Source organism: Cornus florida, unplaced genomic scaffold (genome assembly GCF_030987335.1).
Source record: "Cornus florida cultivar Cherokee Brave unplaced genomic scaffold, ASM3098733v1 CherokeeBrave_3.0.0_Hap2_Chr11, whole genome shotgun sequence".
NCBI classification, from domain to species: domain Eukaryota; kingdom Viridiplantae; phylum Streptophyta; class Magnoliopsida; order Cornales; family Cornaceae; genus Cornus; species Cornus florida.
In genome coordinates this window covers 49,425,364-49,439,783 of record NW_026775581.1, presented here as the reverse complement: position 1 = coordinate 49,439,783, position 14,420 = coordinate 49,425,364, and the positions used below count along the sequence as shown (strand labels likewise).

Here is a 14,420-nt window from a genome sequence, read left to right as displayed (position 1 = left end):
AAATTTTCCCCAAGTAGCAGTCCAAACAAAGAAGGCAACTCTAAGAGGAGCTTTAGAGCGCCAAATACACTTCCAAAGGAAATCATATCCAATAAAATTAGACAAACATAAGAACATGGATTGAACTTCAAATCTACCATGAAGAGAGGGAGTCCACAAAATATCATCACAACCTCTGCCAACATCTTTCTGTCTATACAACAGGTCCAAGAAGACGCAAACTTCAGCTATCTCCCAATCCTGAAAGGAACGCCTAAAACGCACATCCCACGTAACTCCACTGTTATCAAGATGATAACAATCAATTACATAAGCATGCTTATTCTCGGCAATGCTAAAGAGACGAGGAAAAGAAAGAGACAACAACTGATCACCACACCAAAAGTCTTCCCAAAATCTAACATACATACCATTACGAACCTTGAACCGAATATGGGTGGAAAACACATCCCAACCTTTCCGAATGAACTTCCAAACGCCAACGCCCCCGGTAATAGAAACAGGACGAGAGGACCAACCTCCACTCTCTTCCCCAAAACGACACGAGATAACTCTTCTCCATTGTCGATAACGTTCTTTACCGAATCTCCATAACCACTTCCCCAATAAAGCTCTATTGAAAGGGACTAACTTCCGGATACCTAAACCACCAAACTTCAATGGTTTACAAACCTGCTCCCAACTAACAAGATGATACTTAAACTCCTCTCCTTTTCCACCCCAAAGAAAATCTCTCTGAATTTTTTCAATTCTTTCAGCAACAGAACACAGGATCTGGAATAGAGATAATAAATATATGGGAAGGGACGAGAGGGTGCTCTTAATAAGAGTGACCTTCCCCCCTTTCGAAAGATAATGTTTTTTCCACCCCGCCAATCTTTTTTCATGCCTGTTAATCACCGGATCCATGTCCCCACTATCCTAGAGGAGATTCCCAAAGGTAAGCCAAGATAAGGGAGTGGAAAGGCACCCACTCCACATCCAAGAACAGCAGCTAAAGTGGAAATATTAGAGACCTCCCCCACTGGGACAAGCACACTCTTTCCAACATTAATCTTAAGACCAGACACAGCTTGGAAGCATGTAAGAATGCACCTCAAATACCTGAGCTGGGAAACATCAGCATCACAAAAAACCAGGGTATCATCTGCAAACAACAAATGGAATATCTCAATCTGGTTAGCAGCATCTCTACCAACAGTGAACCCCCTTATGTAACCCAGATTCTCTACCTTTTTCATTAATTTACTCAATCCCTCCATGACAATGAGAAAAAGAAAAGACGACAAAAGATCTCCTTGTCTCAAACTACGCGAACTCGGAAAAAAGCCAGCAGGAGAGCCATTCACAAGCACAGAGAACATAACTGATGAGATGCAAGATTCAATCCATTTTATCCATCGATCTCCGAACCCCATTCTCCGAAGCAAACAAAGAAGAAATTTCCAATTCACGTGATCATAAGCTTTCTCGATATCCAGTTTGCATAAAAACACCAGGAACTTCACTCTTCAACCTAGAATCGACACATTCTCCTGTAATAAGAACAGAATCTAAAATCTGTCTACCACCAACAAAAGCATTTTGTGACTCTGAAATGATTCCATCCAAAATAGTCCGCATTCTAAGAACAAGAACCTTGGCAATAAGCTTATACAAACACCCCACTAAACTGATTGGCCGAAAGTCCTTAATGTCAGAGGCGTTGCTCTTCTTAGGAATAAGAGCCATAAAAGATGCATTTAATGATTTCTCGAATGTGCCATGAGAATAAAATTCTTGAAAAGTGCCCATTACCTCATTACGCACCACCTCCCAACTCTCTTTAAGAAACCGCATAGTGACTCCATCTGGCCCTGGAGCTTTATCACCATTGCAACTGGATAATGCCTTAAGAACTTCCTCTTCAGAGAAAGGAACCTCAAGCATATCACTATCCAACATGGAAATAGCATTGAAGTGCAAACCATCAAGTTTTGGTCTCCATTCCAAAGTTTCAGTATAGAGCTGCTGATAAAAAGAAACAATACCCCCACGCACCTCATCTTCCTTCCGCAGCTCTGAACCATTCACACGAATACGCCCAATATTATTGTATCTTCTATGAGCGTTAGCAAGTCTGTGAAAGAATTTAGTATTACGGTCACCTTCTTTAAGCCACAAAGACCGAGATTTCTAACGCCACGATATCTCCTCCATAGTGGCTATCTCAGCAAAAGTTGCCTGACAAGTCGCTCTTCTAGAGCGAAGAGAATCCGTATCTTGCCCTGTCTCATCAAGACAATCAAGATCAGCAATATCAGCCAGGACTCTATTTTTCTTCCATTCAAGATTCCCAAACACTTCTTTATTCCATTTCTTAAGCTCAGATTTGAGAATTTGAAACTTCTTAGCAAGCACATAGCTATTAGAGCCAGGAAGCGTTGTTTCTTCCCACCAGGACTGGACCTTCCCTTGGAAGTCTTCAGCTCTCAACCACATATTTTCAAAACGAAATGGAGTCCGTCTAGATCTCATGCCTCCACAATCAAGAACTAAGGGCACATGATCAGACGTGACTCTAACCAAAGCTGACTGAGTGACATCCGGAAACTTCTCCTCCCAATCTCCAGAAATTAAGAATCTATCAAGCCTCAATAAAGTAACTGGGTCTCTGCCACTAGACCAAGTGAAAGTTGACCCTTCCAAAGGCAAGTCAATAAGAAGGTGACCATCAATAAAGTCAGAGAACCGGGTCATCTCTGAAGACCACCTCCCCCCTGTGGATCTTTCAAATGGAGACCGAACAGAATTGAAATCCCCGCCTAAGCACCAAGGCAACGGTCACAAATCCTTAATGTAACTGAGTTCTTGCCAAAAAGCAGGTCTAACACAATCAATAAACTCCAGAAAATACCCAACTAAAGTTATCATCTTCCATCTGAAACACGCAAGACAAAGAAAATAGCCCTTTCCAGATATTCGTTCTAGACATCCATCTACGATCCCACATAATAAGAATACCGCCTGATGTACCATAAGCGTTCAAAGCTTCCCAATCCACAAACCTACTTCCCCAAAGGCTTCTAACCACGGCATCAGAAATAGAAGCCAACTTGGTTTCTTGCAAGCAAATAACACGGGCATTCCACTTCTTCAAAGCAACTTTAACCACCCTTCTTTTGTCCGGATCATTTAATCCACGGACGTTCCATGTAATAATTCGTATCTTCATTGAGAACCAAAGATGATTAGTGCCCCTTCTCCCTGCTTCCCACTTCTAGTCCTTTCCCTTTCTTTATTCACCCCATCCTTCCCTTCGTAATTGATATTAGAAATAAGGTTCTTAACCTCCTGATCACCTTTCCGATGTGCATGTTTCTTATTTTTAACAACTTTTGTGCTTTTAAAGGTCTCTACATTATTGTTTCCTTCCACGATATCATGAAGAATGATTTGTGTTCGATCATCATCTCCTTCCGAGGAGACACCCAAAGCTTCGCTGACCTCGCCAATATTATCCAACACCCAGTCCATACCCATATCGTTAACTGTCTCTAAGCAATTAGGGTGCACAGTTGCTAAGGGTTCCATAATGTCCACATCAGATTGATCAACATCCCAGGCAAGAGGACAAATCTGTTGAGACTAATCATCAAAGTCCTCTCCTTTGCTTTTAGTATTGTTCTGATACAGGTTTAATTGCAAATTCAATTCTGTTCCAGTGTCATCCATAAAAATTTTCATTAAATCATGGGTAGAATTGGTCCCAGTCACGGGGGGTAGACCATTTAAGCCTTTTAGAGCAGCACAGAGCTTAAGTTCATTAAGTAAAGTCATGGCTAAATCATCTTTCAGTTTAAAATGAAGGTCTCGACCAACACAAACTGTCACCCCGTTAGAACAATCAATACTTCCGAACTTGGACATTGAAGACGATGATTCTGCATCCCGTGGTACAATAGCTTAGAAAAACCTCTCTTTTGATCCAAACGATCCTCCACTACACCTTCACCATTTCCCAGCACCTTACTCGAAGAAGGGGTAGAAGATGAGCTCTTAAGATGAGAAAGAGGGGTCAAACTTGGAGAAGGAGAAGGAAAGCGTACTACCCATTTCTGTTTTTCAGTACGAGTCCATCGAGTACCTTGTCGACTAGCTGAACCAACCGGCCGTCTCCACTTTTCTTTCTCAGTCCGACGCTGAAATGAAGAAGAGGAGAGAGTTTGATTTTGGGCTTGAGTTTTAACCTGGGCTTTCCTTGGATCTGGGTCATTAAGAACAGAAACAGAAACTGAGTTTGGTTTTCTAATAACCCGTCTTTTAGTATGGGCTAACTTAGGCCCAAAATCAGGCTTGAGCCTTAACGCTTTAGTTTGCCCATAACCCCTCCGGCCCAAATCAACTTTAGGCCGATCTGTGTGGCCCAGCCCATTTTCCTCACCAACCCTTGTAGATAAGGATAGTGTGGAATCTGGAAATGAAACTCTATGAGCACCACGTGTAGAGTAATTATTATCAGCTGTGACGCGCGTAACCGGCGCGTGTTGTTGACTTGATCTTCCTCGTACCCATCCTTCCTCCGGCATATGAGTAGGCCTTTCGCCGCCTTCAATACTCTCTGTTGAGGGAACCAACGCCGGCGCAATTTCTTCCCAAATCGCCACCTTGTAGTAGAAAGTATCATCATTAATAAACACAAATTGCGGACAAGTCAATCCTATCCTCACTGTAATACGAACGCTCTCGGCATCCCTGGTTTCATCGGCAACAGCTCCCACAAATCCGCCGCATAACTCCCCTACTTCAACAAATAGGGCATGACACCATAGATGAAGGGGGAGCCCAAACATCCGGATCTGTTTGAGTCCTTTTTCTCTAAGGACGCCACAACATCCAACCCTAAAAGACCACACATCGATCCGTAAAGTTGCAGATCCCCAGTGACGTCGTCCTTCCTTTAACACGCGTTGGGCTTCGGCCTGAGAAGGAAACCTGAAAAGAAGCATCGAATCAGATAATGGAGTAACCCCCACGCCACAGGACGTATTCCATGCTTTCGCTGCCCATTCCTCCACACGATCACAGCCCCCAACTTCCTTATCAAAACGACCAACCAAGCAAGATGAGAGTACTAATTTCCTCCCTCCGACGGACTTCCCGTCGATATACATAGACGGTCCTCGATGCGGAACAGCCGACTTCACATCCCCAGCTAATGAGATTCTTGGAATCCTTGCAGTTTCTAAGTAAGATTTCTTCACGGAATAAAACAAAAAAAGAAGAAAGAAAAAAAAACAAAGTCTCAATCGCGATAAAAATCGCCCCTAGTGGGGTGAAATCGCCCATAGTGACGTCATTCCCCAAAAAATTAAGAGCATTGTTATTTTTTACAGTCATGAGTGTTAATAGTCCTTCTTGTCTATGCTTTTGTATTTGGAGTAAAGTTGCAATGATGATTAAATGATACTAGTTATTATTCTAATGTCTTGTTTTTTATTTGGTTTTATAACTCTGCAACATTGTTCTTTTATAGTTTATTAGTTATGAGTTATGATTTGTGTTTTTTTTTCATTGTGAGGTTGATGAAAAATAGGAACACTCAATAATTTTTAAAGTACTACATCATATATATATATATATATATATATATATATATATATATATATATATATATATACTATTCACCGTGTCCGTATCCTAATTTTTTTGGATGTCGGTGTCGTGTCGTATCCGTGTCCCGTATCCGTGTCCGTGCTTCTTAGAGTCACTCCTACCATCCATCTTAACATTCTCATTTCAACTACATGAATGCGTTGTTCTTGTTCCTTTTTCAAAACCTAAAACTCCGTTTGGTACAAGATAGTTGGCCTAAAAACTTTCTTACAAATTTACTGTTTATCCCTTTTTCTTTTCTTATCTTATCTTCTTCTTCTTCTTTTCCTTTTTTTCCTTTTTTTCATTTTTTTTTTTTTCCTTTTTGCATAAAACACCACTAGCCTGCCTCAATTGTTCAACCTGATCCAATTCTACTAATTAGATCGACTATCTATCTCTCCGTCCTTTTGTAGTAATAATCCTCATACCAATAATAATCGATCTTAACAACAAAAGGCATGAATGTGAGTGCATTAAGGTGCATATGTGATCACAATACATATTAAAGTTTCTTACAATTGAAGGAAACGTAGAATGCAACATAAACCAGTCACCATCAATAAATGACATTCTTTTTGGCAAAATACAGGTACCTGAATGATGTTATTAAGCCTTATAAATGGAAACAATATGAACGGGGTGACAAAGACAAACGAGGATAAAGCAGATGTCAGCAAATACCACTGGAAACACTAACTCAATTCAATGACATCCCATGTATTTTTTTTTTCCTTTCCCCTTCACTGGTGCTAAATATAGTAGATGAATCCTAAATCCCACAGACATCCTCCCCTTCACGCACAATGTCATTAAAAGCCTAAAAGAAGCTTTAAACTCCTGACCACTCTTTTAACTCTGAGTACCAACCCCTCACCATTGGATCAATAAGTAATCAGGAATTGATTATCCATGACAATTGATGATAATTAACTATTGTTTTAGACAGCATTCAATTTCTCCTCTTCTTTTTCTTTTCTTTTCTTTTTACCTCCTTTTTTTGGGTAAATTAGACAACATTCAATTTGAGTTTATGAGCATTTCTATCCAATCCATCCTGCTTCAAAGATATTACAAGTATCTTATTTTAAAATATCAATCATTATTTCAACATATTTCGTAAATAAATCACAAAAGATGCACCACATAGAAGCAGACATACAAACACCAGAAAGAGCATGACTAAAGTCTGAATATGATAAAGTATAACACAAATAAAAATCACGAGAACATGTAGCATAAGGAAATAATAACATGTTATATAACACATACCTGGTCACCCCAGTGAACAGATTTACCTTCTCTGCCATAAGCATGAACCAACCCAGACAGAGCATTTAAATTCCCCTTTACAGCTTCAGTTCTTTGGGCATCATCTTCATCAAAATTTGCTGACCATTTACTCCTTCCTAATCCTTTCACTTCGTCTATATGAGGGTCTGCTTCAGCGTCCCATCTTCCTTCATCCTTTGGAGTACCTAAATCATTGATGTGCCTGAGATTCCTCTAGCTCCCGAAAAAGACATTATATGGACTGGATTAAAAGGGTCAGTCATCCTAAAGTTAGGATTCATTTCTTGTTGCAAATATTCAATCAATCCCGATTCGATCCGAAGAGAAATTCTACAATACCCCGGCGGTATTTTAACACTTGGTACCCCTCCCAATCAAAAGTTTCTCATTTATGTTGAAACTCTCCACTTCTCCATTTACCTAAAAAAAACAGACATCTTTGATTGGGAGGAGTACCTAGTGTCAAAATACCCCCAGGGAATTGTAGAATTTCTCCGATCCGAGCTCGCTTATTGAATGATAAGCATTCTCAATATTATGCCTTGAAGAGGATTCGAACCTCCACGCTCTTTAGCACAAACTTTGAGTCCCGTCATAATAGATCCAAACACTTGCCCTGGATCGACTTCCAGATCATAATTGCTCTAGTGAATAACTAAAGAAAATAGATAGATGGGAGACAAAAATAGACGAGAGAGAAACTAATTATATAAATATCTCACAGAAGTTCAATCGGTATTGATATACTGATTTGATCCGAGCTCCCTAATTGAATTGCTCATTCAATAAGCATTATCAATATTATGCCTTGAAGAGGACTCGAACCTCCCTCCCATATCACATCCCAGATCTGACGAAATATGATGAATTGAAACGCGGTATTTTGTAAATACGTAATTATCTTGAATACGTTAACCATTTCTTTATTTTCCGATCGCCTGGAAGGGACAAAAGAATGATCCTGTTGTTTAAGACTGATTAAGAAAATGGGAGAACATGTAATTGATTTAGTAAACTCTTCGGCATCCATCTTTCTTCCTTGTTATTTTCAGGGATTACATGTTGTTGCTGTAAATGATATTACTTTGCTTAATTTGTCAATATTTTTGTGAGGGGAAAGGGGGAGAAATAAGAAAGCATTATCATGTAGTTATCATACGATTTATGTTTAAGGGGGGATATTGCAAATATTTTTTTTTTTTTTTTTTTTTTGATAAATAAAATTGTATAAAAGAAGCGTTGAAAAGGGGAATGCAACCCTCAGAAGATACACGAGGCCTAAAAGGGCCTCTAAACTCTCAAAAAGTTGAAAATAATATGAACACATCTCAAAGTGTTCAACTTTTTTGCTTTAACTAAAATTGCCATTATAAAACGGGTCAAAAGTCAAGCATATAATGATACTTATTCATATAGGACAAAAGATAATTGTAAAGACAAAGTAGTGGAATAGTAGAATATATGATATAACAATCATTACAATACTGGCATATCAGTTTACCTTCTTAGCATATAATCCTTTTCAGTCAAAGAATTCAGAAAAGGAAGCTTTGAACATCTCAAGAAATATTAATCTATTGACCGATTTTTTTTTTTTTTTTTTTTTTTTTACATGTAAAAGTGTATTAGAAAGCGTTCAAAAGGGGACCGCGTCCCAAAATCTATTGACCGATTATAAAAAATTAAACAGAAAAAAAAAAAAATACAATCAAGATTTTGAGGCGCAATATGCCAATTTCAAACATGACAATATTGTGTGTGGATGTGTGCATTTCTCGCAAGCTCATTGAGGCAACATACCATCGGGTCCATTATCTCCAGCAGGATGTACTGTAATCTCAGGATTTATTTTTTCCAATCCAGATATACCACCATCAGAATCTCCATCTTCCGTATCCATGTCCACCTGGCAAATTCTAGATGAGAAATGTATAAAAAATAATAATAATACCTTCTCTGAAGTTTTTTAGAAAAACACTACTACTACAAAATTAATACTGTGGTCCCAAACAGAGAAAAGGAAGGCCATATGTTAAACTCATGTTAGACATCAACATAATAATAAAACATGACTTTGTAAACGCAAAATACATTACTCATTTTATATCCTTTGGCTAATTACTTCTTGTTGGAGAATTACGTGATTTATGTAATTGTTAGATAAATTTGGAAAGTATTAACTGTCTGATTTTGTACTAATTACAGGCTAATATAGCTGGTGTATTAAAGTTTAGGTTGACTTATTTTATTTTCTGATCTTAGGGATTTGATTGTATATTCCTTAATTTACTGGATTCTGATCTGATTGTATTCAGCCCATAAAGGTCAGGCTGCTTTGTATTAGAAAGTCATGAAATATACTCCAATTTTTCCCAATTTCTGTGTTATGGTATCAGAGCACTAGGTACTCTTTCTGGGATAAAATATTTCATCATTTACAGATTTCATAGCAGCTTGGAGTTCAATTTTTTACAGAAGAAAAAAGAGATGTCAGAGGTTACACAAACCAGCTCTCAATCGGAGGAACCTACAATCCAACAACAGGTTCCTGGAGATCTACAGAACATTCAAGCTGCGTATAGGCTGAATGGAACGAACTATTTAAAGTGGTCTCAACTTGTTCAAACCTTTCTGAAAGGGAAGGGCAAGCTCAACCATCTTCTTGGAAAAGGGCCTAAGAAAGAAGATCCAAAGTTTGCTGCTTGGGACGAAGAAGACTCAATGGTCATGTCATGGCTATGGAATGCTATGGTACCCGAGATAAGTGATACTGTCATGTTTTTGACAACCGCTCAAGAGATATGGGAGGCGATCAGACAAACTTATTCGAAGAAAAATGATGCAGCCCAGGTGTACGAGATCAAGGTGAAGCTAGCTGCCACAAAACAAGGGAACAAGTCTGTAACAGAGTATGCCAACACACTGAAAAATTTGTGGTACGAGTTAAACTATTACCAGGTTCTCGAGATGAAGAACAGTGAGGATGCTGCGTTGTTGAAGGCTTTCATAGAAAAAGACCGAATCTATGATTTCTTAGCAGGCCTTAATCCGGAATTCGATACTGTAAGAGTTCAGACTTTGGGGAAAGGATTATCCTCCCTAAATGAAGCAATTGCAACTATTCGTGCTGAAGAGAGCAGGAGAGGAGTTATGTTGGATTCGCAGCCATTGGAAAGATCGGCACTCCTTACAACCGCTGCTAGTGAGCGAACTTTGGAGAAGAAGTCTTCAGCTATTACTGACTATAAGAAATCTGACCCGAAGAGGACATTCAAAGAGAATCTGGTATGTAACTATTGCAAGAAAACTGGTCATACGAAGGACACCTGCTATAAGCTACATGAAAGGCCACAAAACATGAATCAGTCAAACTGGAATTCCGCAGGAAGAAGCTGGCAGCAAAAGGGAAAAGCCCACGTTGCACAAAATAGCACTAATAATACCAGTGATCAACCGAATTCCAGCAGCAGAGAATTCTGTAAGGAAGACATTGATCGCCTCCGATCCCTTCTTAATTCACTCGAAGAACCTACAGGTGCCTGTTCATTAGCACTTTCTGGTATATATTCTGGTTCTCATGCTCTTAGTGTCTCAGATAATGTTTTAATCCACCCACACTCTTGGATTGTCGACTCAGGCGCAACCGACCATATGACCAACTCATCCCAATCTTTTTCTTCTTATAAACCATGCCCAAGTAATAAAAAGATCACCATAGCTGATGGGAATTTAGTCACTGTTGCAGGACAGGGGGACATATCCTTAGGACCTTCCTTGTGTCTTAAAAATGTTTTACATGTGCCCAAATTGACAACCAATCTTTTATCTGTCAAACAAATCACCCAAGGATATGAACTGCAATCTTATTTTCTCAAAAAATTCATGTGTGTTTCAGGACCGAGCTTCGGGGAAGACGATTGGGCATGCTAAAGAAAAGGATGGTCTCTACTGTCTCGAGCCCATGAGTGGAAAAGTGAGTACTGGAATTGGTTGTTCATCTGTGCTTCTGTCTGATTCCTCCACAAATAAAGACAAAATTCTCCTTCATCATTTTCAGCTTGGTCATCCTTCCTTCAGAACTCTTAGTCTTATGTTTCCTTCTTTGTTTAAAAATGTTGATTTGAAACAACTTCATTGTGATATTTGTGAAATTGCCAAACACAAACGTGTTTCCTTTCCTTTGAACAATAATAAATCATCAGTTCCTTTTTATTTGATGCACAGTGATGTTTGGGGTCCTTCACGGGTTGCTAATTATTCTGGGGCACGTTGGTTTGTCATTTTTATAGATGATTGTACGCGGCTAACTTGGACTTTTCTCATGAAGCAAAAATCTGATGTAGCCAATATCTTTCCAATATTTCATAACATGATAAAAACACAGTTTGGGGTGAAAATTAAAAGGGTGAGGACAGACAACGGGAGAGAATATTTTAACCAAATTCTTTCACCATATTTGAATCAGGAGGGAATAGTTCATGAGTCCTCATGCATTGACACACCCCAACAAAATGGGGTGGCCGAAAGAAAGAATGGACATCTTCTTGAAACTACCCGTGCTCTTCTTTTTCAAAGACAAGTTCCAAAATATTTTTGGGGGGAAGCCGTTCTTACAGCCACTCATCTCATCAACCAATTACCTACCAAAGTCTTAGATTTTAGAAGTCCTTGGGAAACACTTTCACATCATTTTCCAGACTTCCTTACTCCAAACAGGTTGTCTCCTCGGGTATTTGGTTGTGTTATCTTTACTCATGTTTATGCTCACAATCGAAGCAAACTTGATCCCCGAGCACTTAAATGTATTTTTATAGGTTACTCTTCAACTCAAAAAGGTTACAAATGTTACCATCCGCCTACTCGGAAAACCTACATTTCAATTGATGTCACATTTGTTGAACATGAGAGTTTCTTTCATCATCCTTCTCCTCAGGGGGAGGTAACAAGTGATGAAAAGGATGATGATGCCGATGTCCTCGATTTCGATCTTATGCCCAAATTGTCACCACCATCTTTGAGTCCAAGTTCTGCAACCACTCCTGCCTCGGTTTCCTTTGGTTCCCCTCTTACCGCGGTTTCTCCAAGTCCGGATCACATTCATTCCCAGGTTTCACTACCTACTTCCGATCCCAGTTCTGATATTCCTCCGCTTCAAAATCCAAGTGTGACATCTCTTGAATCTCAACCACAATCTCCTCCTAAAAATCCAACTCCATCAATCAATCCAGTAGTCACTAAACCACTTCAAGTTTTTTCGAGAAGGAAGGGAGGCAAGACTAATCCGAAGCAAGCCCAAAAGTCAGAACCTATGCTTGGGAAAGAAACCACTCAGGAGAAAAACACTACTCAGGTAAACAATTCCACTCTTGTGTTTGATGAGACTGATTTAGAACTACCCATTGCAGTTCGAAAAGGTACCCGAAGGTGTACACAACATCCACTCTCTCATTTTGTTTCCTTTGAAAAATTATCTCCCTCACATAAAGCCTTCCTTACTCAGCTAAACTCAATAGCCGTTCCTAAAACATTGTCTGAGGCATTAAACAGCAGGGAATGGAAGCAGGCCATGAAAGTTGAGATGGACGCACTGGAAAAGAACAAGACTTGGGAGATGGTCAAATTACCGAAGGGAAAAAAAACTGTGGGATGCAAATGGGTGTTTTCAGTAAAATTCAATGCAGATGGATCTCTTGAAAGGTACAAGGCAAGGCTAGTAGCAAAAGGATATACCCAGACCTTTGGTGTTGATTATCAAGAAACTTTTGCCCCAGTGGCAAAAATGAACACAATAAGAATTTTATTGTCTCTGGCTGCTAACTTTGATTGGACTTTGCAGCAGTTTGATGTAAAAAATGCATTTCTGCATGGAGATCTTGAAGAAGAAATATATATGGACGCTCCTCCAGGATTTAGTTTTCCAAAGAAGAATAGGGTATGCAGACTAAGGAGGGCACTGTACGGACTGAAGCAATCCCCCAGGGCTTGGTTTGGCAGGTTTGCAAGAGCAATGTTAGCAATGGGTTACAAACAAAGTCAAGGTGATCATACTTTGTTCATAAAACACTCTTCTTCAGGGGGAGTTACAGTACTCATTGTATACGTAGATGATATTATTGTCACTGGCAATGATCAAGCTGAAAGGGAAACTCTTAAAGCTAAACTGGCCACGGAATTTGAAATAAAAGACCTAGGCAAGCTGAAATACTTCCTGGGAATTGAAGTTGCTCGCTCCAAAGAAGGAATTTTCGTCTCACAACAAAAGTATGTTATTGATTTACTGAAAGAAACAGGAAAGATAGGCTGTAAGCCCGTGAAGACTCCCATTGAACCAAATCATAAGCTTGGAGAAGCTGTTGATGATGAGCCAGTTGACAAAGGAATGTATCAAAGACTTGTTGGAAGATTAATCTACTTGTCTCACACCAGGCCTGACATCGCCTATGCAGTTAGTGTTGTGAGCCAATTTATGCACAACCCAAAGGAAGTACATCTCCAAGCAGTATACAGAATCCTGCAATATCTAAAATCTAGTCCAAGTCGAGGCATATTGTTCAAGAGAGGATTGTGCTTGAACTTAGAAGTTTACACAGACTCAGACTATGCAAGTTCAGTGTCAGATAGAAGATCAACATCGGGTTATTGTGCCTTCCTAGGTGAGAATCTTGTTACATGGAGGAGCAAAAAGCAGCCAGTAGTTGCAAGGTCAAGTGCAGAAGCTGAATTACGTGCCATGGCTTTAGGAATATGTGAATTATTATGGTTGAAAATAGTCCTGAAGGATCTTGGAGTTTCAGTTAAGAGGCCGATGAAGTTATATTGTGATAACAAGTCAGCCATCAATATTGCACATAATCCAGTGCAACACGACCGCACCAAGCATGTGGAAGTTGATCGCCACTTCATAAAGGAAAAGCTCGATAATGGACTAATTTGCACTCCGTATGTCTCAACAAGAGGACAACTAGCTGATGTACTAACCAAAGGGTTAGCCAGTCCTGCGTTTCAAAGAATTATCTGCAAGCTGGGGATGGAAGATATTTATTCCCCAGCTTGAGGGGGAGTGTTGGAGAATTACGTGATTTATGTAATTGTTAAATAAATTTGGAAAGTATTAACTGTCTGATTTTGTACTAATTACAGGCTAATATAGCTGGTGCATCAAAGTTTAGGTTGACTTATTTTATTTTCTGATCTTAGGGATTTGATTGTATATTCCTTAATTTACTGGATTCTGATCTGATTGTATTCAGCCTATAAAGGTCAGGCTGCTTTGTATTAGAAAGTCATGAAATATACTCCAGTTTTTCCCAATTTCTGTGTTACTTCTCAATTCTCATTCATGGGTACAGTTTACACCTCTTGCCAGTAGTGAACATATTTCCCACAAAATATGCAGAACACCTCTCCCGTAGGATATATAAACAAAAAGGAAACCTAAAACCATTCAAATTTACAAAATTATAATATTTGAAAAGCTTTATCCCAATTATTGA

At 39.3% G+C, this 14,420-nt stretch overlaps 1 protein-coding gene across 3 annotated transcripts in view; it reads right to left on the bottom strand.

Annotated features, from left to right (window-relative positions):
• LOC132283996 (uncharacterized) overlaps window positions 1–14,420 on the bottom strand; it is a 45,021-nt gene that overhangs the window by 2,414 nt on the left and 28,187 nt on the right. The window contains exons 10-11 of one of the 3 annotated variants that reach the window (XM_059786058.1): window positions 8,728–8,833; window positions 6,907–7,112 (exon numbers count right to left, since the gene is read on the bottom strand). In XM_059786058.1, coding sequence (XP_059642041.1) covers window positions 6,907–7,112; window positions 8,728–8,833 — 312 coding nt within the window. Of the gene's footprint in view, window positions 1–6,906; window positions 7,113–7,545; window positions 7,866–8,727; window positions 8,844–14,420 lie in introns of those variants that run through there. The other 2 variants (XR_009472178.1, XM_059786059.1) reach the window with 2 other exon arrangements.